The 24,460-nt window shown below is 37.4% G+C and overlaps 2 protein-coding genes across 6 annotated transcripts; one reads left to right on the forward strand and one right to left on the reverse strand.

The window, feature by feature from the left end:
* Positions 1-4,443: 4,443 nt before the first annotated feature.
* On the forward strand, positions 4,444-11,787 carry pcgf1 (polycomb group ring finger 1). Of its 5 annotated transcripts, none has more exons than XM_016515243.1 (9): positions 4,444-4,569; positions 8,050-8,155; positions 8,319-8,471; positions 8,559-8,630; positions 9,967-10,072; positions 10,248-10,290; positions 10,415-10,501; positions 11,137-11,217; positions 11,671-11,787. In XM_016515243.1, the coding sequence occupies exons 1-9, from the start codon at positions 4,483-4,485 to the stop codon at positions 11,719-11,721; spliced, it is 786 nt and encodes a 261-aa protein (XP_016370729.1). In that variant the 5' UTR covers positions 4,444-4,482; the 3' UTR covers positions 11,722-11,787. The 5 variants fall into 5 exon arrangements, with proteins under 5 accessions (XP_016370729.1, XP_016370732.1, XP_016370731.1 ...); XM_016515246.1 differs by lacking the exon at positions 11,671-11,787 and adding an exon at positions 10,767-10,844 and having other exon boundaries at positions 11,137-11,209; XM_016515244.1 differs by lacking the exon at positions 4,444-4,569 and adding an exon at positions 4,590-4,717.
* A 3,637-nt stretch (positions 11,788-15,424) lies between these two features.
* Positions 15,425-17,943, reverse strand: LOC107710463 (transcription factor LBX1-like). Its single transcript, XM_016515231.1, has 2 exons — positions 17,234-17,943; positions 15,425-15,927 (listed from the first exon to the last, which is right to left on the reverse strand). The coding sequence occupies exons 1-2, from the start codon at positions 17,559-17,561 to the stop codon at positions 15,482-15,484; spliced, it is 774 nt and encodes a 257-aa protein (XP_016370717.1). The 5' UTR covers positions 17,562-17,943; the 3' UTR covers positions 15,425-15,481.
* Positions 17,944-24,460: the final 6,517 nt, after the last annotated feature.

Below are 24,460 nucleotides of genomic sequence, written 5' to 3' on the forward strand. Positions count from 1 at the left end.
CTTCTGGAAATTTACCATTAAATACACCAGTTCTATAAAATATACGCAAATGTATACAATATGCAAAGCGTGTCAAGAGTTTGGTTGATTTATTTTCTTTGTATCTAGCACTGCACTTGAACTGGTTCTGCGCAGTACTGCATTGATATCATGTGTACCAAAAACGTACCTATAAAAAACAGAGCATACATTTTTGTAAACAATACAAAAATATATATTGTACTGGTAAGAAAGTGTCTGCTTAAAACAAAAATCTTAATGTTAACATAGCCTACCTTTTAGAGCTAGTTCGCTCACACTCTGATCACACTGGGTTGAATGGCTTCAGACTGTACCAGACAAGATACGCTGACACACCCAAATTACAGGAATATTGCCAGTTATTAGAGAATTGAGATACAGACAGGGGCAGTTTGTCTAGGTGAATGATTGACTGTCAGCTACCCATAAGGCTTCAATTCTCAGCTCTAGCGCACCCTGGTGGGAAAAAACTGACTGCTAATTATATTTAAAACAATCAAAATCCAAATCTTTATGGGTTGTCTTGTTTTGAGTGCACATAACCATCGGACAGTATTTAAATATATGATTGAAAGATTAGATGTGGAACATAGCAGGAACAATAGTGAAATGTGTGTTGTCAAGAATGTTCTACATTGTGCACTCTATGTCAGTTCAGTTATCCAGGTCACAGAAATACAACTCAGTTGCTAATTCACTATTCAACAGCCTGCATGTCAATTAACTCATCAGGCATCAGGGTATAGGATTTGATGGAGTTCAATGGCTCCGACTACAGATTCAAAGAGCCTGTTAATACACTCATTTAGTCAAATGAAACATGTTGAATAATGAATGTCAGCAATGTCGAGGAACACCTGTTTATATATACTTTATGGCTACACCATATATATAAAGAGCTATTGTAATTTTAAGGACTCAATATAGCAGCCAATATTGTACCTGGTAACTTTTCATCTACATATTGCAAGTAAGAATACCATCTTTCACATGTCTAGAATTACTACACCAAAATAAAGCAATAAACAATAAATTTTTCCAAAAGGCTCTCACTGTATACAGATAACTTTAACCTGTTTATGCACCCTGAAGTATTAATGTAGAATCCAAATGATGTGCAGTCACCGGTATGCGCATGTTGTATAATGTTACAACTCTTTAAATAAGGCTTGAAAGATCAGAATTTAGAGTTTTAACAATCTGTTTTATAAAACACAATTATAACAATAAAATGGTCTCAAACTACCCCCTCTTCTTCCCGTAAGAGTCTTTGTGTTTTGAGCTGTCGTCAGCGCCCTGGCTGCTGATCAGGGCTTGGAGGGGGTTATCTTCATTAGCTTGCCACTTGGCAGTTAATTGCTGGAGCAGGCAGAAACAAAAAGCTTGGTGTCCGTCCCTACATGCTCTGATTGCTCTGGGACAGGGGGAAGCAAAAGTCTGTGTGGCCCAAACAGAGGGCCTCACTCTGGCATGACTTGGCAGGCGAGCCTCCTATCCGGTATGGAAGTTTGTTTGTTTGTTTTTGAAGCTTTGGGTGAACAGGTCTAGGCCAGGGGCACTGAAATCAGTATGAGTCTTTTCCTTTTCTTTTCTGTTTTTTCTCGCTTTTTTGCCAAAAGGAGACATACTAAATCCCTTAATTCAGGAGGAAATAGCATCTCAGATAAGTGTTGTGGAATCCCTTTGGAATAGATGGTACATTTCTAGTTTTGTTCTAAGACCATTTGTTCCATGTTTTCTGCAATTCTCATCAAATAATTTAAACATAGAACCCACTCTACTGGATACATATCTTCTGTCATCCTGCGTAAGTTTTTACACATCTTAGCGGTGAGGGAAATAAAGCAGCTTTATAATGAATCAATGAGACAGATTGTTTCCACTTATCAAGATCTGGCTTCAATTCAGGGTGAAGGCGGTCGGCAATTGCAATTGCTTTAGTAAAACATGTTCTGGTTCTTCTCCCTCACATGAATGAATCTCAACAAGAAACATATTGCATCGCCCTGTGATTTCAGTGACATGTTTTCATTAAAACTTCTGTAACATCCCTCTCGTATCTCTCTCTGAACTGAACTCTATCCAATGGAAATGACTCGATTTATTGGACATTAGTTTACCTTATCTTCTTCACTTTGATAGCCTTTGGCTGGCAGGTGAAACAATCAGACTATTTTATTTAGATACGAGAGACGCTGAATGAATTTGATATGTGTACAGACAAAAGGCAACAAGAGAAGGACTTAGTGTCCATTAACTGTCTGAGATATGCTGAAGAAATAAATGCCACGGTGTGCCAAAGGGATCGGCATCTCTTTCTTTTCTCTTTGATGTGTTCAGCTATCGTCAGAGCTTGTGGTTGTGTTCTGTCTGCCCCAAAGGCGTGATTTGTATGTGGAGTCAGGTGCTGTCACTCAGATGTGCGATGACCCCATCAGATGTCTATATTAAAACCGAACACAGCTTCACAGTTCAGACTTGCAGTGTTATAAATTCATATTTCTACAGTTACTGCTCAGTCAAACACTGCTTCATTCAGGTTCACGAACACAATCAAGATGATACATAGTTTCTTTTGTGTTAAAGTGCACATTGAGTCCAAAAATGCGAAAACAGGATTAATTAATAGGTTTTGACAGGTAAGACAAAACAGACCACCTATGAGACATTATTAAAATGAGAAAACACAATGCACATAAGACACTTTGTTCCATACTATTTTATAAGAAAAATAAATAAGAAAATTACTTTTCATCAGTGGTTATATGAATATTTCTGTGTGCAATCTAATCTGACAAAAAATAGTTTCTCCAATTTAAACTACATAGTCATGATGATCAGACATTATAATATCAGTGTGGTACTACTGAAGGATGCTGCAGCACACATAACTGTTATGAGATTAAACTTGAATTGGAAGTAATAATGATGAACTTGCATTTGTTAAATTCCAGAAGTCATGAAAAAGAGCATAAACCAGACTTTGGTTTGAAGAACAAGTGTGGGCTGTTCACTTGTTTCTGAAGCATTACAGCAATCCCTGATAACTACATTAAAGTGAGTAGGGACATCTAGTGGTTACACAGCAACATTGCACTTTTGACTGCATAACCAGTTAAAATTGTTAAATTCTTAAATTGTTAAAAACATTCTTAAATGGTTAAATACAACTTAAGCTCTATATACAACATCTGTGAGGTTCTGATGATTAAAACAGATTTTAGAACAAAAAGACAACTACATGCAAACGACTAAAGTATTTACGCCAAACATACATTGATTTAATAGTTCACCTAAAAGATGATGTGAGGGATATGGACCTTACTGAAGAGGTCCTACAGTACAACCCTGTTTTTCAGTGTTCTAGTCACCAAATATGGTTTTGGAAAGACACAATTGTAATGCTGTATCAGCACAGCAGAATGCTCAACAATCCATATACAACCCATCCTCTTACTGCTTTGTTTTTATTTTCGAAACCTTAAATATGGCATTGAGGTCCAATGTAATTGAACTTGTAATTGTTTGTGGCATTCTTATAAAATCGTTCATTTAATAATACAAAATATACTAAAACAATAATGTTGCAATTTTGAGATTATGGTGGTAGGTTCACTAGTCTTACTGAGATAAATCTGTAGGTAATATGATCTTGTCAGGTATTATCATTAGCCTAATGTTAGCCTAGAAACTCTAGAGTCCTCTAGAAGGATTTTTGCACACACCCAATGATAATACCAGTGTGGGATGGAAATGAGTGTGTGTGTGTGTGTGTACATGTTTTTCTACACTGGTGGGGACTTAAACCTGAATACACACCAACTCATGGGGACTTGTGTCACCGTGGGGACCTAAATTGAGGTCCCCATGGGCACAGAAGCTTATAAATCATACAAAATTAGTTTTTTTATTTTTTATTATTATTTTGTAAAAATGCTCAAAGTTTTCTGTGAGGGGTAGGTTTAGGTGTTGGGTTGGTGTAGGGCAATAGAAAATACAGTTTGTACATTATTAAAAACCATTATGCCTATGGGGAGTCCCCACAAGGATAGTGGAAGACTGTGTGTGTGTGTGTGTGTGTGTGTGTGTGTGTACCTGTTTTTCTATTCTGGTGGGGACTTAAACCTGAATACACACAGACTCATGGGGGACTCGTGTCACGGTGGGGACCTAAACTGAGGTCCCCACGGGTAAACAAGCTAATAAATCACACAGAATGAAGTTTTTTGAAAATCTAAAAATGCAGAAAGCTTCCTGTGAGGGGTAGGTTTAGGGGTAGGGTTGGTGTAGGGCAATAGAATATACGGTCTCTACAGTAGAAAAACCATTACGCCTATGGAGAGTCCCCACAAGGATAGCAAACCAGACGTGTGTGTGTGGAAAAACCAGCAGATCCCCCGCCTCTCAGCGACCGAACTCAGCCTCTCTCCCGTTACCCGGAAGTATGCAAAATTCCCAAAGATGGCGGAACAAGGTCCGATGGCGATAGCTATGCGGCTAAGAAACCAGCTGCAGAACGTCTACAAGCTCGACCCTTTAAGGAACGAGGTGAGTGAACGGGACCAACATCGCTTGAGCGGCCCATCTCTCGCCGCGCGCTTCCCGCGCTATCCATAAACACGCGTGAGAGGGGCGTTCTGTGTGGCGCGAAAGCCGAGAGATGGAGCGCGAGACCTTGCTGCGTGTCTGCGCAGGCGTGAGTGTTGCGAAGAATCAATCCACTGTGTTCTAGCGGTTGCGTTTTTGTTCTCCGTGGCGAGGTTTTTCTTGTCATTTCTGTCCCAGTCGAATCTCTTGCGTTGTAGTTTTTCCCAACTCCAACATTCAACACACGAATAAAACGAGTTGTTTCAAACAGTGGTCGCGTGCTGCGCTGCGATATCTCACATGTTTATTAATGCGCGTTGGCCCTGACCAGTGAACAAGTGCATCCTTATGATCTGCGGCGTGCATTATCGGCAGCGCGTATCCGTGTTGAACATGCGTGACAGAAAATGCATTTTGTACTGCAGAATTCAGTCATGGGACCTAATGTGACCCCTGTGATGATACGCTTGTCCTGCCGTTTTCATACCTCATATTTTCATATTTAACGAAGTGGTTTGCAGTCCTCGTGGCAGTGATTGATATTAAACCGGTACTCGCGTATATAATGTGGTGTATTTAGCCAATGGCAGGCTTGTTTATAAATGACACCTGGCTCGCTGAAAAGTAAAGCGCGCTTCTCCCGCAGCACAGTAAGAAGCGCGTGCATGTGAATAGTTGTACGCAACAAATTACTTTTGTAATATTTCCCATGTCAGAAAAGACACTGGATGTAAATATTCGTACTGTATATGAAGACTTAAGATGCACTGCACACGCAGCGTGCCAGTGTAGTCGGCTTCATTAACAAATGACTCTTATGAACCGGAGTCAAAACCACAAAGCGAATTGTTTATACATTTGTTCGTGAATCAGATAATTACTGCTTTTCAGGTAACTCAGAAGTCCGCTGAGAAATCTAATATCGTCCGGATATGTCTGAGATTCATCGCGTAATTTTTTGGTATTTAGCCAATGGCAGGCTTGTTTATAAATGACACCTGGCTCGCTGAAAAGTAAAGCGCGCTTCTCCCGCAGCACAGTAAGAAGCGCGTGCATGTGAATAGTTGTACGCAACAAATTACTTTTGTAATATTTGTCAGAAGAGACACTGGATGTAAATATTCGTACTGTATATGAAGACTTAAGATGCACTGCACACGCAGCGTGCCAGTGTAGTCGGCTTCATTAACAAATGACTCTTATGAACCGGAGTCAAAACCACAAAGCGAATTGTTTATACATTTGTTCGTGAATCAGATAATTACTGCTTTTCAGGTAACTCAGAAGTCCGCTGAGAAATCTAATATCGTCCGGATATGTCTGAGATTCATCGCGTAATTTTTTGGTGATTCGATTCTCCGACCGCTCGCTCCACTTTCATCATAAACCGTAACAATAACATGAAATCAATAAGAATATGGCGATCACGGAAACTAATAGCAGAGTTAGGTAAGAATATAGTCGTATTGCAGTTTTCTCGATTGTTAATATAACTGATTTTAGTTGGCACTTTTTCCCCCCCAAAACTTTAATTCAGTTTTCAAAGCAAAGACACATTTCTCAAAAAGTTTAACAATGAGTAGCCTAAAAACTGATGACACACCAATCAGAATCTCTGCATCCTAACAACGGAGAGGACAGAGCTGAGTCAATCATCTACAGGGGTTTTATACTTACACATACAGTATAATTACAGTACAGTACCAGTACATTAGATAATGGAAATTTCACTATTCTATATGTACAGTAAACTGTAGCACATGTTGTACACCTTCAAGCGTGTGACTGTCAAATTTTATTTGTAACCATTTTTTATGTGTACTGCATTTTTGAAGAACTGAGAAATGGCTGAGATATAGTCTTGTGTCAGGAGACCAAGAAACTGCTATAGTACTGTATACTGTAATGAAATTTGGCCAAATGTGCAGAGGATGCTAATTAAATTTACTTTTTTAATTTTATTTTTAGTGTACTGTATTGTGGTGCATGCCAAGTTCATACAATTCTTTGGTATTTGAACTTTTCTAGTGCTTTTCATCTACTGCAAGATCACTTACAGTCGTAAAATGAAAATGATTTTTTTTCTCGAAAGGTTCATTGCTGAATTATACATCTGTATCTGTAATTTAATTTATGTATACTGTAATAGACATTGAACTGCAAAAATAATTCCTGAATCCTAGTAAGAGTTTTTTGTTACAGTGTTATTGATCTCAGTGTTCACTGGGCAGGAAAGACATCGGTGTATTTGAATTGTAAGCATTTACAATTTTTTTCAACTGCTTACACACAAAATCTTTACTTGTCACACAATTTCTGAAACCTGACACAAACACCAGAGTGCTTCATTTTACAAGAGATGTGAGGCATTTTGCATTTTGTGTGTGCAATTCTTGGATTTGTGTGTAAAGTTTTGAAAAAAAGAGGCATAGTTTTGAAAATGTGTGTAAGCAGTTGAAAAAAAAAGCTGTAAGAAAAACTGTAATAACTAGATTGAAAAGTTTGAAAGACATTTATGCTGGCTTGTCTTAAAGTCTTGTTTAAAAAACGTAAATGGTTCGGTCAGTTAGATGTTCTAGATGTTTGCTAAAGTGTTGCTAGTTGGTTGCTAGGATATTTTGGGTGGTTGCTAGGCTCTTGTTATGCAGTTGTTGGGGTGTTGCTAGAGTATATGGTTGATTGAGTTTGTTTATAATTTATTTATAATTATTTTTATTATTTATAATTCATTTATAACCTGTTGAGGTTTTATTGACTTGGTGCCATGATGGATATTGAAATGTTATTTATTTTTCATTTTAAACAGTATAGATGATTACTTAATGGTAATACAATATTTGTGAACACAACTGTGTATGTCAGACCATAAATCCCCAAAAACTATGCATGGTGCTTGCTTTGGTGTTGCCACCCCTCATAGACCCCATGCCACCCCTTTGCCACCTTAAAAACAACTTCATAACAAATGAAAAGTACAAAAAATCTGCAGAATCTTTAAAAATAATTAGGCTATGTGGTCATAAAATCGTAGTTTGTTAAATTTTAATGTGTTAATACAGGACACTGCTGAAACTGCTATAGATTTGATTTATGTGTAAATATAAGTTATAGAATAATTGTCTTTTTTTCCTAGTGACATTTTACGTTTTCAAAAATTCTTCTCACCAAAAAACTGTTTTAAAAAAGAAACAATTTGAATGTTGTTTCAGCTATAATTGATAGTTTTACCAAACTGACTGGGCTTTGCACAAGATGACAGGTGGGAACGCCAAGGATAAACTTGAAAAATGTGTCTTATTTACACGTTAACATGGCATAACAATATTGCCCTGTAGATATGCATTCATGGACTGCTCCAAAAACACCTGAATGTGAAAGGCTGGTGATGTTACGCTAATGCAGAATGTCACAGTCATCTCAAACTACCTGTTTGTTTTACAGGAAGAAGTTAAAATAAAGATAAAGGACCTAAATGAACACATCGTGTGCTACCTCTGTGCAGGATACTTTATTGATGCAACCACCATCACAGAATGCCTCCATACGTGTAAGTGTTGTGCACTTGATCTCTCTCCTAATAACACACTCGCAAATGAACACAGATTTATAGCAGCTTACTTCTCAGTTGTCATTTGTACCATATGCAGAAGAAATTCATAAGCTGTTTTGCTAAAATGAATGCTCGTTTTCATTCCACTGTGTCTCTGCAGTTTGTAAGAGTTGCATTGTGAAGTATCTCCAGACCAGCAAGTATTGTCCGATGTGTAACATCAAAATCCACGAAACGCAGCCTTTGCTGAATCTAAAGCTGGACAGAGTCATGCAAGACATCGTCTACAAACTAGTCCCAGGTCTACAAGAGAGTAAGTATAGTGTACAGGATCATCTGAACTTGAGTGTCGGTTTGTCTCCTGGTCAGTCATGGTTAAATAACCCTCTGATCTTCTCAGGTGAAGACAAACGAATTAAAGAATTCTATCAGTCACGAGGTCTTGAACGAATCATACAGCCATCTGGAGATGGTAAGTGACACCATGTCGATAGATAGGGTGACCATATGTGCTATTTTTCCCGGACACGTCCTGACCAGGATTTCTATATTGCCTAAAATATCCAGGTTTTGACTTTGTTTCCCTGTTTACATACTTGCTGAAGGTAATGATCAAAAAGTAGTTTAACCCATGGATCGCGGAAGCGGGGGGGCCGCCCAGGCCTGGGCCCGGGTAACTTTTGAGGTCTGGTACAAAGTATGACATACAAAAATACATAGGCTATAGCCTCATATGGATTAATCATTAAAAGATCGCGATCTCGATTCAAACACACGCAATCTTATTGCTAGGACGATGATTCCACTACGTATATTAAACATTTGAAATCACAATCACGCTCATCATGTAAGCTTTATGTTTGAAACAGCTTCACAAACAGTCTACACAGTAGGTTACATTTCTGTGTTGCAAACATTAAATACTAATAACGAAAGTATTGGGATAAAAGTTTATAGTCCGGATATAGCTGATGTTGCGGCAGCCGCATTCAAAATGAGAAACTGACCTTTTTAATAGGCTCATTTATAACATTAAATAAAACATTTAGTAAGAAACCTAAGTGAATTAGCCTATATATTATTTAGTTTTTGTCTAATTTGTTTTCAGAATCGTGGGAGAACTGTGATCTCTATTCTAAAAATCAATTATCCAGAGTCATAGCTTAATAAATAATATCTGGCATCTAACTAATAGCCTACTATTATTACTGTTTCTAATAGCCTATTAAAATGTAGACTAGGATGTAAAATGTACAATCTTACAGACTTTGTAGTACAACAACAAGGATTTGGTACATTTATAATGCATTATAATGCCGCTTCTCATCCAGTGTGCGAAGTTCTGCAAAAAAAACACCCCCACCCCCCCTCTTTTGGTACGTTACGCGATCCATGGTTTGACCAATAACATGCAGGCATTCTAGATAATCAACCATTCGTGGCGCGTGAGAAGGGGGGATCTACAGAGAACAGTCAAAGCATGGCAAATACGCGTACATATTAGGTGTGTTCAACTAGAAGCAGCACTGCGCAGACTGATCGATGTATGACATGAAAGTACCGTGAGAGCGATTTGAAAGCATAAGGAGCCGGCTGCTCTTTATAGCTCTCACTGTACTGTGAGATGTTATACACCGATCGGTCTGCGCAGCGCAAACAAAGCCAAAACTTGGATATTTTAGGCAATATAGAAATCCTGACCAGGATGTGTCCTGGAATGAGGGCACATATGGTCACCCTACCATAGATGCTGCTGTTAATTTGTTTTTATTAAGATTATTATTAACTATGTTTTTGTTTTCTTGTAGATTCAGTTCCAGATAATACAGGATTACCCTACACAAGCTTTGACCACTCCAAAGCTCATTTCTACAGATACGACGAGCAGGTCTCTCTGTGTTTGGAGAGGCAAAGGTAGGAAGATAGCAGTAAAGATATTTCACAATATTACTGTGTATTTCTGATCAAATAAATGCGTACTTGGTGAGCATAAGAGACCTCTTTTAAAAACTTAAAAACTCCAAGCTTTTGAACGGTTAGCTTAGGTGCATCAAAATAATCCTATCATAATTTCTTCTTGTTTTTACAGCTCGTCATTTCCTGGGAAGGACAAAAATAAATTAACTCTACAGGTAAGACAACAGCCGAAGAAGGAATATGAATGTACATTGATTCACTCAAGTAAACCTTCACATTGGTTGCTTTTTCTATTAGAAGCGATGATAAATGTGTTAATTTTATATTATGTTTATGCAGCAGAAATTTGTACGTTGTTCGGTCAGGGCTGAGGTACGACATCTGAGGAAAGTGTTATGTCATCGACTTAACGTGGAGAAACATCAGGTGTGACTTTTTTTTTTCTCTGTCATGCTTTAAGGAGCCTTTATAGTTAGGACCAGAAAGCCACATAATTGTGCAAGTTTTACATCACATTTATTCAGTTCAGTCATTCCTATTTTCAAAATATAAATAAAATAAATAAATAGCTAGTGGTCTCTGGACTACTAATTTAATTCATTATTTGTTTTTAACTATATGCAATTGCAACCTGTTATAAAATTCATTCAGTATACAAAATGGTACATATGAATGTGTTTTTCTGAAGTAGGAAACAAAGAATTCACCCATTTTCTGTTGCTGAAGTCTATCGTTGAGCTTACAGCTGATTGGTCTGTTGTCAGTGAAGGTGATGTGTGGCTTTAGTGCTTCCAGACACTGTGTTAGACAAACAGACAACATATTGATTGTATAAATGCATGTATGATTTGTACATCCCAGTTAGGAGAATTTGATGTTCAGTTCCATAATAGAAAAACAAAAAAAATCAATGTTCAAATAGGATGACCAGCTAAAAATACATTTTTCTAATGGTGAAATGTAATTAGCAAGATTTTAAACTAAACCTCTCATTGTTTTCATTTCCATCCTCCTGCCCTTTTTTCTTCACTCTTCATTGTGTGCTCTTTATGGCACTGCAGGTCCAGATGTTATTCAATAACGAATCTCTCCCAGATCACATGACCATGAAGCGTCTCTGGCTGTCTCACTGGTTTGGAAAGGTAGCGTAGACTCAACCGTCTCCAGCTAATTTCATACCACATGCTTTCACACTTTCAGCCCGTTTGCTTTCTCTTTAGGTGGGATCTTCATTCCTATAGCGATTTACTGTGCAGTGTTTTACTCACTGAAGGAATCTTCTGAGGGGAATCATAGGCAGAGATTTATTAGTACTAGGAAAAGCCATATGCCTGATGTCGCCTTGTGGTCTGAAAAATGCAATGGAAGTGCTATTCTCCACATTGCTTCATGCGGTGTCTTGCTCTGGTTTGTGGGGCATCAAAGTGTTGTGAGAATTTAGCATGAGTAATTCCATGCCTCATGTTTTTAAGTGCAATGGATGAAGTTCTGCCCGCAATCTCTGTTTAGTGTCAGTCATTAGCCTGTCAACAGGATGATACTTTGTTAAACCTTTCATTCATGTTCTAATGTTTTCTTCTTTGTCTCCCTTTTAGGCACAACCACTGGTACTCCATTATGTTATAAAAGACAAACGGACAAGATAGGATTGTGTGAAAATATCAATTGGTGTAAATATTTTGTATTTCACATATTCTATTTTAATAGCTTTCTGTGCATATATAATTATTTTTTTGTTTTGTATTTTTGAAAAATAAATTAAGTGGTAAAAAATATTGGGTGCATTTTATATATATTGTGTGTGTGTGTGTGTGTTTTAAACTTAAATTACTTATGTGCAAGGTATTCAAAATTATATGATCATTATATGAATACAAGTTGACTAGTCTTGCTAAACTCAAAATAGAGTCTCTTTGTAATTTGTATTTAAATCAACAGTGTTTTTAGAAATGAACCACTAGGGTGCAGTGTTGGTCTTCAAGAGAGCTTCACTGACGCCGGTCCCCTTCAGTCACCTCACAATGACTCTATTATGATCATCTCGATGCATTTTTAATATCAGACTACATTATATATAGTGCGCTGAAGATACAATGAAAACCTCAGGCAGAATGTCTAGTATCATCGCAGTATTAGTATAAAAACATGCTTGTATCAACCGTCATCACATGAAGGGAAGGTAATTCCGATGTAACAGTTGTGACTAAAAAACCAGTGTTTTTAGAAATGAACCACTAGGGTGCAGTGTTGGTCTTCAAGAGAGCTTCACTGACGCCGGTCCCCTTCAGTCACCTCACAATGACTATTATGATCATCTCGATGCATTTTTAATCTCAGACTACATTATATGTAGGCCTAGTGCTCTGAAGATACAATGAAAACCTCAGGCAGAATGTCTAGTATCATCGCAGTATTAGTATAAAAACATGCTTGTATCAACCGTCATCACATGAAGGGAAGGTAATTCCGATGTAACAGTTGTGACTAAAAAACGCTTTAAATGTCTCAAGAGAAGAAAATATACTTGATCGATATAATTTGGGGGAAATGCACGCTGGTATGTTTTAATAGGCTACGTAAATTTCCGCTCATATTTTATTATTTACCTGGTAAATTTTAAGTTTATGTCCACCAGCAGGTAATCAGAATTACAGCTGACTTAATTTATTTGGAGGGTCAAATATGTACATGTTACTTTGTAGCTTTTTGTTAACTAATTGAAGTATTATCGCAATTGATTAATTAATTTTAAGAATAGTAGGCTAGTTTTCCCTCTTGTAAAGCATTACATCATCTAGAATGTTAGGCTTTAAAACACACGACTCTGCTCTGTGTTCATCGAATATTTTTAAGAAAAAATAAACATGTAGGCTACATCTTCACAACTATTTTATATTACATTAAACATTCAGGCTACATATATTTTATATATAGGCCTAGCCTACGCATATAAAAATAATATTTAAGAAAACGCAGAGCTATATTGGCCTAATATTTAAGAAAACGAAATAAAATATAACACGTCATCTATATAAGCATCTAATGTAATTTAGAATTTTTTTTCGCGATTCCATAAAAAAAAGGCTACAATAGATAAACGTTAAAAAATAAATAAATAAAAACAGATGCGAGCGCATATGGCTAAATGTTTGATTTTTTTTCTTTCGTTTTTTTCTTTATAATAACTCCTATTAAATACATTTTAACGAATGTAAAAGATGATGATTCTAATAATAACAATAATAATAGTAGGCTAATAATAATAATATTGTTAAATGACATTAAATAACAATGAAGTAGGCTACCTTTCTGTAGGCTAAGCAAATTCTAAAGCGTTATGATTATTATTATTATTATTATTATTACTACTATTTCTGGCATTCGTTTTTCATGTTGAGTTTGCCATTATTAAGACCTTAAATGAAAACAGTAGCTTAATGTCTGCCCGTACAAATCCACTAACAACTATAGGCTACTTTTACCGTCTTTTACATGAATGAAAAGTTTCACTGTGTACATTTTTGCAGAAGTTGTGTTTAACAAGCTGACCACTGAATCGTGATCTATCATGCAGGGGACATTTCAGAGCTTTTAACGCGCTTGGATGTTTGCTCGAATATTTTCACACTGTGAAATCATGGCTTTCAATCGTCATAGTCCAACCGCATTTATATGCATATACCTTCAAATTCCAGTCATCTCGACTCTCAGTAGGAACCCGAAGCATTTAGAGCTATTGTGCGGACTTCAATCGCAGCAGAAAACACAAAACAGCACGAGAATGAGCCGCTGCCTCGACAGCTCTGAGAACTCCGGCTCTCTGGCGAGTCTTTCCACAAAGCGCTCATAAAAATCTACTTGACTTTTCAACCCCAACTATTCCAAGCGATTAGGCCAATTGTACTTCCATCTTCTCGCTGCCCCAAAACTGCTGCCTTGATCCGCTCACAACTGACACAAATGGGCCGAAAGAAATTCAGCAGACCAGGATGCAACAATCCTCCCAATTTCCACCGGCTTCCTTTTGAGATTTATTCATTAGGAACCGCATGCAAATCATCTGCTATTCATGGGCGTTTTTAACACACGGGCACAGATGTGGGGTATTATTTGGGCTCGACCGACTGAAACTGTTAATGCGCACTCAAAGGCGGGTAAACCTAATCAATCATGTTGACTAGTTTGTGTTAGAGAAGATTCATAAACCATATGGCGCGAGGAGAAAAGAAAGCTTTATGCTGTCCTCGTGACAATGTGCGAGGGGGAACCTTGTTCGATTGTCCTAATTACGCTTCAAGCACTTAACACACACAAACACTCTTCTTAACACACAATGAAGCGATGTGTAAAAGTGCTCTGCCTCTCTCGGCTGTTTAACTCCACGAGAGTGTGCCATAAAATCATTTGCATAAAATAAAACATTTTATGCAAGGCAACTTTGCCTCATGACAATCAAGCCACTAAAATAGCAAACTTAAATTTTAGGGCTGCCTTAAATATACAGGTGGTCCTGAACTTTTTCAACCAATTTGAGTTTAATTACCGATTAATACAATTGGGTAAAAAAAAAAAAAGAGTGAAAGACTTATTTGTTTCTTTTTTTTTAAGATTGAAAAAAAAAATATATTTCTTTCTAGTGGATTTCTTATATCCACAAATTTATAGGGAAATTATTTTATAATTCAGCTCAGCATACAATGCATGATTAAATTCTGACTCAAGGTAAGGAAGGAAACATTGTGAAATTACATATACCCTTTATTTACATAAATGATGATTAAATAGAATGTTACAATAAATTTAACGAGTTAGATGCATCATAACTTGTTATATATATACACAACCTTGCCCTTGCATTGTTTTGGACATACATTTTTTTTTTTTTGTTTTGTTTTTTTGTTAATAGTGCCAGTAGGAATTGTGCCAGAAACTGGGATATATAATGTAAAACTTTGGGAAATGAGTCTTGACAATTACAATGCAGAAACAAGATTGAATAAATTTGCTTCTGATGACTTCTGAAATTATTTATAAATATATAATTCTATTCAGCTGAGAATTTAATTGAAAATCACTTTTGGCGTAGAGTTTCTACAGCGGTCATAAATGTGTTGAACGGTGTAAACAATTGCACACGTTTCCTTCGAAAATCGAGAAATAAAGCTTAAAATGCACATACACATGTTGCAGTCTTGATACTGTACCATTTATCTCTTAACCATTTCTCAGATCTTATGAAAACGTATTCCTTAAACCATGTCTTCAATCTGGACATCAGAACGTAGAGGTCCTTTCAATAAATTAAAAATAAGGGAGACAGAAAACTTTCCTTGCATTTCAAGTTCTTCCGCAGAGTCCGTGCAAAAGTTGTGAAAAATGCCCTTCTCTGAAAACAAGGGCCTGCTTTTAATCGTCCACCTCGATTTCCTCGTCCTCCTCTGAGAACTCGTCTGTGGTTTGGCCTCTGGACGAGGATGGGGACTGTGGAAAGGCTCTTGGGGAAAGGCTGGGAGAAATGGGCCCCGAGCCACTGTGAGCGTCTTCCATGTCCTCCATGGCCACCAGTTTCTGCAATGCCTGTGGTGGGATTTTCTTGAGAGACTCCACGTCCGCCTTCATCTCCTCCAGGTCTCTCTTGAGCTTGGCCCTTCGGTTCTGGAACCAGGTGATGACCTGCGCATTGGTCAGACCCAGCTGCTGTGCGATCTGGTCTCTGTCGGCCGGTGACAGGTATTTCTGGTACAAAAAGCGCTTTTCCAGCTCGTAGATCTGGTGGTTGGTGAAGGCCGTGCGGGACTTCCTTCGTTTTTTGGAGGCCTGTCTTTGGCCGAAGGCATTGAGATGTTCGCGACCTTTAAATGGAAAGAAAGGAGAGTTGATTTCCAGGAACGCATGACAGGAATAACGCAGGCGGCGCGTGTGGGTAACAATTCAGAATAACTTTCATCAGTAAGTCATTCCCAAACAGTACACTCTAAAAAATGCTGGGTTGGAAGCTCTTCAGCGGTCTTATTTTTGGCTGTATATGGTTCTTGAGTTGCTATTTGGTTCTCTGGAGATTAAAAAGTCTTTAATGTTACAAGGTTCTTTAGATTAGTGTTTTGGTTTCTATGATTTTTAAGCACCACAACAGACTGTGCATGTTTATTTTATTTTGTATAAGTTAAAAAAGTTCTCCTTTTGAATCAGGCTGCAACATGCTGTTTGGTTCAAATTAGAACCTTTATTGTTAAGAGTGTACTCACTGTTGTGTTATGTGATAGGCCACAGTTGTTCATTCCAGCTGCATAACAGCTGTTCTTGAAAAGAGTGGGAGAAACTTTCCAAAACATCTGATCTATTGATTGCCAAGTAAATTCGAAATATTTGATGTGTTAATCAAGCAGCCTATCAGGCCACAGAACAGGCCTCAATCTTATTACAGACGACCGTTAGCGTGACCCACTAAGACAGATCTGCAATGTCAACACGAACGTCACGACCGAGTTTTCAGTAAATGTGTCAAGTGAACATGAATGATTTCCACCTCTTTAACATTCTTGTAAAGGCATGGTGCGTTCTATCACGTTAAGCTGCATTTCTGAAAAAAAAAAAGAAAAGAAAAAAAAGTTTGGGTCAGTTTTGAGATCTACAAAGAACTTGGATCTGTAGAAACCATGATTTACTGGCATTTTAAAGAATCACGAACCAGTATCATTATGATCTACAAAGAACCATTTAGCAACTCAAAAGCCCTATATATTGAGAATTAAGATTGCTTGATTTTTATGCTTTACCATCGAAGAACCTTTAATTTTTAGAAGGCTAGGTGAAATTCCAGAAATACTGACAGTCACACTCGAGGAATCGCTATTGACATTTAGCTAAGAAAAAACAGGAGAAATGTAATATCTGAAAATGAGTATAACAAAAATACGCGGAGATTAAACAAGTTGGTAAACACTGAACCACTGGGTGAAAAAAAAAGTATATATATATATATATATATATGAATTCGACATCAGTTGTAAAATCCACATAGCCTATAATCCGCTACAATAACACATTAACAAAATTGTCACTAACTTCAATTGCGCATTTAAAACTCGAAGGTAAATTCGTAAACACAATCCGAATGCAAAACTACAAACCCCTGAAAAAAAAAGTCAAACAATTTACCTTCTGCAGCTTGTATAACGCTGACTTCCAGCCCCTTAAATGTTTTGCTCGCCAGCTCCTCCAGAGCGCATAACGGCGAGGACGGAGCGCTGATCCCGTTCCGAGACGCGCTCGAGCCGCTCACTTTCTCCAGCACGCGCGGAGGGCACAGACTACCGACGGACTTCTTGACGGAGGGTTTATTTAAGATATCCTCAATGCTGAACGGGGTGAGAGGCTTGTTGGAGTTGGCCGGAGGTGGGAGTTGGTCTAAGGGACCCCGCCGCCTCTCCTCGCCGCTGGACTGCAAAACGGAGCCTGCCTTCATGTCTTTAGATCTGGAGGTCATCTCAGTCCCAAGAAACTATTTCGAATAGAAGTCACCTAGTTCGCTCAAACTTTTTTATGCATACAAAAGCCTGGTCTATTCCTTTTTTAAACAGAATCGTTGTTCTTGCTCAGTCTGAAGTGGCTCTCCAAAAGCACCATGCTTCAGGCGTCACAGCCACCCGAACTTTAGTCCTCATGTGCAGCTCCAGTCTTCTCTGAGCTGCTCCATGAAGATCTTCAGCATGTGCAGCCGTGTCTCAAGGAGGCTCAAAACAGCAAGCAACCGCTAACGAGTTCTTGTTGATTGCTTTTGTGAAGTTCAATTAGAGAAACACTACACTACTTGCTGACCCGCTGCTCCGTCTTAAAGGGCCAGACCATCATAATGAATTGGACCGAGAATAGGAGGAGTTCCCCCCTTAAGTTTAAAAAGAGAGGAGATGGCTCGGGATGTTTATGCATCTGTTGATGCATCCCACTCCCACTTAGGGCAAACCACGTGCTCCACGCGAATACCTCCCTGAAAAGGCAGAGTGCTCTCATTAACACCAATACTTGCCTTCTCTCTCTGTCAACGTGTATGCGGATCTATCTTCAGTTTCAGAATCATAACAAAAATGTATAGTGTAAAATAAAAATATATAAATAAATAAATAAATAAATAAAATAAACATTCAAGGCATCAATGAACATTTAGAATTCAAGAGTTGTATAGGGGAACAAATTAGGAAGGACTAATTACTGTAATATCATGATTATCGCAGTTTTGGAGGCTGTTATGACAGCATGATTTTCTCACACCTCGTGTATCTGCTGTCATCAAAACACACGAGATCAGAATGCAAGGCATGTCATTGTTTCAGTCCAATTAAAAATATGTATATATATATATATATATATATTACTTCTCTCAAATTATTATTTGCGATTAATCGCATCCAAAATAAAAGTTTTTGTTTACATAATATATGTATGTGTACTCATTGTTTCAGTCCAATTAAAAATATGTATATATATATATATATATATATATATATTACTTCACTGCAAAACAAACTGCTTTGGAAATGAAGCTGAGATGTGGATAATTATACATCACATTATAAAATAAATATATATTTATATATATATAGTTTTTAACAGTGTTGATTTTGCCAATGGCAGCGATTTTTTAAAAAGCAGTTAAGTCTTTTAAATGTATACATTTTGGGACATTTGATCAATTCTTAATGTAGCAGAAATATAGCAAAGGTACAATATCCTGCGTATTAAAGCAGGATACTGACAGTGTAGTTTGTTTTAAAGGGTGATTTTTAAAAGGTGTTCCTCATTTTATTGAATTTACATATAAAAATATGTGAGAAGGTTAAAAGTTAAACTGAGGACCAACACGAAATATGTCCGTTAAATTTCCGTCATGCAGCACAGTGCCATTCTATGAATTTGTGAAAATGCATGTGGTGTAAAGAGCAGAAAGCAGCAGACTTACAGCAGTGCTGTTCTGACCCGCTCAGCGTCGGACATGATTTCAGATGATGCTCGTGGGACATTGGAGAAACGCAGTCATCCTGCTATGAAGATACAGGTAAGACGAAATCGTGTTCTTGCTTTAGGAAAACACGAAATAGGAGAGAGCTGTGACTGGTGTAATGATAACCTGAAGAAATTGATCAACAAAATAAAATATTTTTTTCCAAACGTTCTTGCACCGCACTTCGTGATTTCTTAGTGCTACATTGCATTTATTACGCTATATTTTTTTCCCAGCTTGCTTTTTAACAAAAATAGCACTATACAGATATTTCCTACAATCTTAAAGTTTTATATAAAGGCGATTATATTAAGATTTTTATTTTTATGATCTGCTCACGAATATTTTTAAACAGCATTGTCTGAAGTCTTTAGATTTATTTGCTTTTGATATTTTGTTGTTTGATTTATTTCTAAAATAAAAATGAACAAATAAATAAAAAATACGACTGCACAAAAATTTAGCATTTCGCCACTGAGTTACAATATGTATTTAAGCAATCCGATAGAATAGTTTTCTCTTAAACCTCGCTGTGGCCTTTAGACTATAGTGAATATTTAGGTGGTCTCCCCATAAATATAAAACACTGGGCAATAAAACAAGTGGCGATGTTGATATCTGATAATATTTAACAGGGTTTCAATAATCGATTAGGGTGATAGATGTCTCTCTTACACGAGTCACTGGCGATGTATGGCCAGTTCGCAGGAATATCGCATTGTCCGTGCCAAGAGCACCATATGGTGACATCCGTCCAGGGACTGAAACAAGCCAAACAGCTCACGAGCACTAAAACAGCACGACATTCTATTAGTGCGGGTCCAGACCGCTCAACGTGGGCGACACGGAGACAAACTCAATAGAATATTTTACGGCAAATGAGCAACAATGCATTGAACTAATGTATCTAGCCAGACTACACAAAACATGATAATGAGTCTACAGTGATGCCACGTCCTTACAGTTATGTTGCTTCTAGTTTCTTGTCTTTATATACTAATCTAATAATACTACTACTACTACTACTACTGATAATAATAATAGTAATAATAACAGCTATTATTATTAGTCCAGTCGGGTTCAAATGTCCTTAACGAATTGGTCACCTCAGAATGTCAGGTCAGAGGAAAGCTGCTAAACCTATTAAATGATACATGAGTATTAATGTAATGTGGAAGGATAGGATTTCTGATCGGGAGAATGATGCCCTTCAGCGCCAACAATAGCACATTCGCATTAGCCTACCCCACAGAGAGCGGGTAGAGATACCGAAGCTGAACATGGTGTTACATTTCTCTCAAATGCGCGAGCATTATTAGTACTAAAGATAATCTCGCCATCTCTCTTCTCCAAATCGCTCTGGGAGGATCCGGACGGTCTCAAGCGGAGCAGCGCTAATTCGAAAGGTTTTCTTTGGCCTAATTTAAACGTTAATTAGAAACAGAACACCTGACATCATCAATCATCACGGCTTTAGGGGGAGCGGGGTTTTATTTTCGCCCAGCCCGTCCCTGCGTCACTTCCCTCAGCAGAGACGCATATAGACTTTGCGGCGATCTAGAAACATTTATTGAGGATAATGCTACTGTGCACGATATATATATAAGTGTGTGTGTGTGTGTTCGAAATGGGCAACGACAGAATAAAAGGGAATGGAATATAATATAACATAATTATAATATGAAATAAAACATGATTCCATAATAAAATAAAATGCAACATTGGTAGAAAATGCAATAGTTGCCTATAGAATATATATTTTTAGGTTTGTTTATTTATTTATTTTTTTGTGCAAATACAAATGCTATATTAAATGCAATTCACTAATACCATTAATGCAGAATATGCAAATTATTGATTATTGTATATCAAAAAACATATATTAAATCTGATGATTAATTTGATCTTGGATAAGATTAGCTTATTTTAAGTCAAGTTCTTCTCATTTTTCTCGATCTGATCCAAATAAAGTGAAGAACTGTCTGATTCCATAGCAGATTCAGTCTTTAATGTAAACGTTCAGATGCCATTCTAACAACATAACAAATGAAAGCTGAGCTGTTGACTGAGATATTAAATAGGCACTTCTCATAGCCTAAAATATCTCAGTATTACCTCAAATGTCTCAGCTGCATTGCACTTTATAGGCTCGTTTCTGCTAACATTGCTCGCCTCTTTCTCACCCAAACAGCTGTACTAACTATTATATAAACATGATACGGGGACATACGCATTAAAGTGGAGCCAAGCAGTGACATTTGACTGTGATGAACCTATCGGGTGCGTTGCGTAGTGAGGTGTTACTCTGGCTCTGTGCCGTTTATTTCCAAAATACCCTCTTGGCATAGTTTGATCCCACGTGCATTGATGAGAAATCTACATAATTATGAAAATATAATATTTTTGTTAAGAGATAGGCTATAAAGGAATTTACTTCAGAATTATAATGTCAAATAAATCCTGATACACGTTCTGGTCGGTTTCAAGAAGTAAGAATGAGGTGAATAGTCTATAAAGCTGAAAATCCAAGCAGTGTGATTGACACGTTCTTTCATTATGGCTATATTGAGCTGCAAACCAATCATGTCGACGTTAGGTTGCTATCAACAAAACGCACCATAAAAAACGGCCAGTACAAGCTCACATGAGCTATTAGGCCTCCAAACTCATGATCAAAAGCATACCATGTAGAATGATGTCCATAATAGGCTACTACCAGCAATATTATATACACACGCTCAATTAAAATCACAATATTTGCAAATGTTATTACAGTTTAATACTCAGAAAAAAGCTACAAAAGCTCTTAATAGAGCTGTACCTTTTAAAAGGTACACTTTTGTGTTTTATTTTTACCTAAAGGGTGCATAGTACCTAAAAAGCTACAGCCCCAGTGACAGATTTGTACCATTTTTCATAAGTGTACAAAAATATTGAAAATATAATATAAAATATATAATTCTAAATAAGTATATAATTATGAAACTGTTTTAATTCACACGAATATATTCAACATCTAACTCAATATATCAAATTCCACTTATACATCCTTCATTAGAAATCGGTACCTTAAGTGATGTGCCCCAGCTTGTGGATTATTTAATTTATGATTTATTTTGGATTATTGAATGCATTATTCATTTAGGATTACTTAATTTAAACTAAGTTTAAAATTTGTTGCAGAAGCGCAGGACTATTGGTGGATGTAATGAGCTAATCGATGTAGTCATGAGTGTTAATTGTGTTTAATAATGTCATATCGATGAGTGTTTCGTCCAATTTGACAAGCTCAAGTCAATTAAGGAGCAGTAAAATCGGAAATCCATTATGGTGAGGCGCGTGCACCTTTGATGGTCACAGGTTAATTGCGCGCGCGGTTTGTCCAATTATAAGAGTTATTTTTGCATGTCACATCAATTTTAACACAGAGACATTCTCATTCCCTCTCCACTGAACCCCTCCACCCTCTCTCTCCTCACCTGAATGAACGGTTGACACCCCAACACACTTCACTGATGGACACGCGCAATTACGCACATCTGCGTCTGAGCGTCCAATGAGCGGAAGCCAAAATAGAGCTGATGTGTTCCAGTCCATGGCACTGCCACTGTGCCACACTGCCAGAGCCATCCATGTGTGAAGAGTCATTTTAGCTAGTAAAATGCCGTTTTCAGATTCGTTTTTACGCATGGAATAAAACATTTGAAAACACTTTTGCACATCAATATAATTAATCACAATAACACTAAGAGTGTGTAACTGCAAGATGTTCTACAACATGATTACATATTAAGCACACGTTGTTCAGTATTATTAGTCATGTTGTAGAGAGAAAAAAATGCGTATTTCGGTATGTACTATTTTAAATTAATAAAATGTACAAATATTTTGTTAATTTACAAATAAACAAAACAAAGAGGGAAAGATGTGAAATAAAGAACGACATGAATTCATTTATTTAAACTTAAACCTCATAAACAAATAGACAATAATAATAATTCTTATATAATAACTCTTATATTGGTACTAGTGATATGTAAACTGTAAAACGAAACAGTAAACTGTAAAATTGTTATGTAATACCATTGTTTATAAGTCTTTTTTAAAATATAGATTTTAAAAATATTGTTAAAAAATGTGAACATTTCGACGACATTCTACTATATCACGTGTCTGCTTTTTTCAATTCATCTGAAGCAAGCACACAAACGTAATCACTGTCTTTCTCGTTTATCTCTCTCTCTCTCTCTCTCATACACACGCACCTGTCTGGTGTGTATTTGAGCACAGCGTCACGTGAGCTGCTGCAAAACCTCGGGGTAATGATCAAAGAGATGCGTGCTGATGATCCAACACTGATGACACCATAATCACACACACAAATAAACGGGTAAGGATGCTTTGACCTTTCTGACAAGGCCTTTGTAGAGAAACAAATCATTATTAGAAATCGGTACCTTAAGTGATGTGCCCCAGCTTGTGGATTATTTAATTTATGATTTATTTTGGATTATTGAATGCATTATTCATTTAGGATTACTTAATTTAAACTAAGTTTAAAATTTGTTGCAGAAGCGCAGGACTATTGGTGGATGTAATGAGCTAATCGATGTAGTCATGAGTGTTAATTGTGTTTAATAATGTCATATCGATGAGTGTTTCGTCCAATTTGACAAGCTCAAGTCAATTAAGGAGCAGTAAAATCGGAAATCCATTATGGTGAGGCGCGTGCACCTTTGATGGTCACAGGTTAATTGCGCGCGCTGGTTGATGGCTGGCAGCGCAGTGAAGGTGTCCAAACAGCTCTCATTATTACTGAAACACCTTTCTCTAAAAACAATATAACCAAAGCGTCAGAGCCGCCTGCTGTTTTACATCCCATGTTGCTTTTGATGGTGTCATGTTCAACGCTATTTAGTACCTGTTGATGTTTTCTCATTCTGTGGATGACAAATGCCCTCCTCAACCCTCCCCAACAGCCACAAACCGCGGACAAACGGACGCGCGGATCAAAGGCTCGGACCCCACCAGAGCAGTGCTGCACCCCTGCCAGCGCGCCACTGGAGTCGGGTCCAGATCATAAAAAGAGCCGTGAGGGGCACAACTCCTGGAGGGGATTATGGAGCTTTTCGCCTTGAGTTCCGAAAAAGAGCAGCAAAGGTGTGAACAGGAGGAAATGGATTCGTCCTCACTGATAAACGCTGTTATTTGGATAGATCGGCAAGGCGTGGGAATTCGATGTAGGTCACTGCTCTTCACCAAACGAAGGTGCAATAAATCATTTCACTAACTTAGGTTTTTGTAAGCACACATACATGTAGACATACTAAGATAGTATATATATATATATATATATATATATATATATATATAGACAGTAAAATAGT

This window comes from Sinocyclocheilus rhinocerous, unplaced genomic scaffold, assembly GCF_001515625.1.
Source record: "Sinocyclocheilus rhinocerous isolate Xijiao unplaced genomic scaffold, SAMN03320098_v1.1 scaffold297, whole genome shotgun sequence".
Classification (NCBI taxonomy): domain Eukaryota; kingdom Metazoa; phylum Chordata; class Actinopteri; order Cypriniformes; family Cyprinidae; genus Sinocyclocheilus; species Sinocyclocheilus rhinocerous.

What these genes read in the sequence shown, in the direction of transcription:
- LOC107710463 (XM_016515231.1), bottom strand. Translation starts at nt 17,561, where the DNA reads ATGACCTCCAGATCTAAAGACATGAAGGCAGGCTCCGTTTTGCAGTCC. An exon ending in CGTTATACAAGCTGCAGAAG is followed by an intron (nt 15,928 to 17,233) that starts GTAAATTGTTTG and finishes TTCCATTTAAAG; the next exon opens with GTCGCGAACATCTCAATGCC.
- pcgf1 (XM_016515243.1), top strand. Translation starts at nt 4,483, where the DNA reads ATGGCGGAACAAGGTCCGATGGCGATAGCTATGCGGCTAAGAAACCAG. An exon ending in CTGTGTTTGGAGAGGCAAAG is followed by an intron (nt 10,073 to 10,247) that starts GTAGGAAGATAG and finishes TTGTTTTTACAG; the next exon opens with CTCGTCATTTCCTGGGAAGG. An exon ending in TTAACGTGGAGAAACATCAG is followed by an intron (nt 10,502 to 11,136) that starts GTGTGACTTTTT and finishes ATGGCACTGCAG; the next exon opens with GTCCAGATGTTATTCAATAA.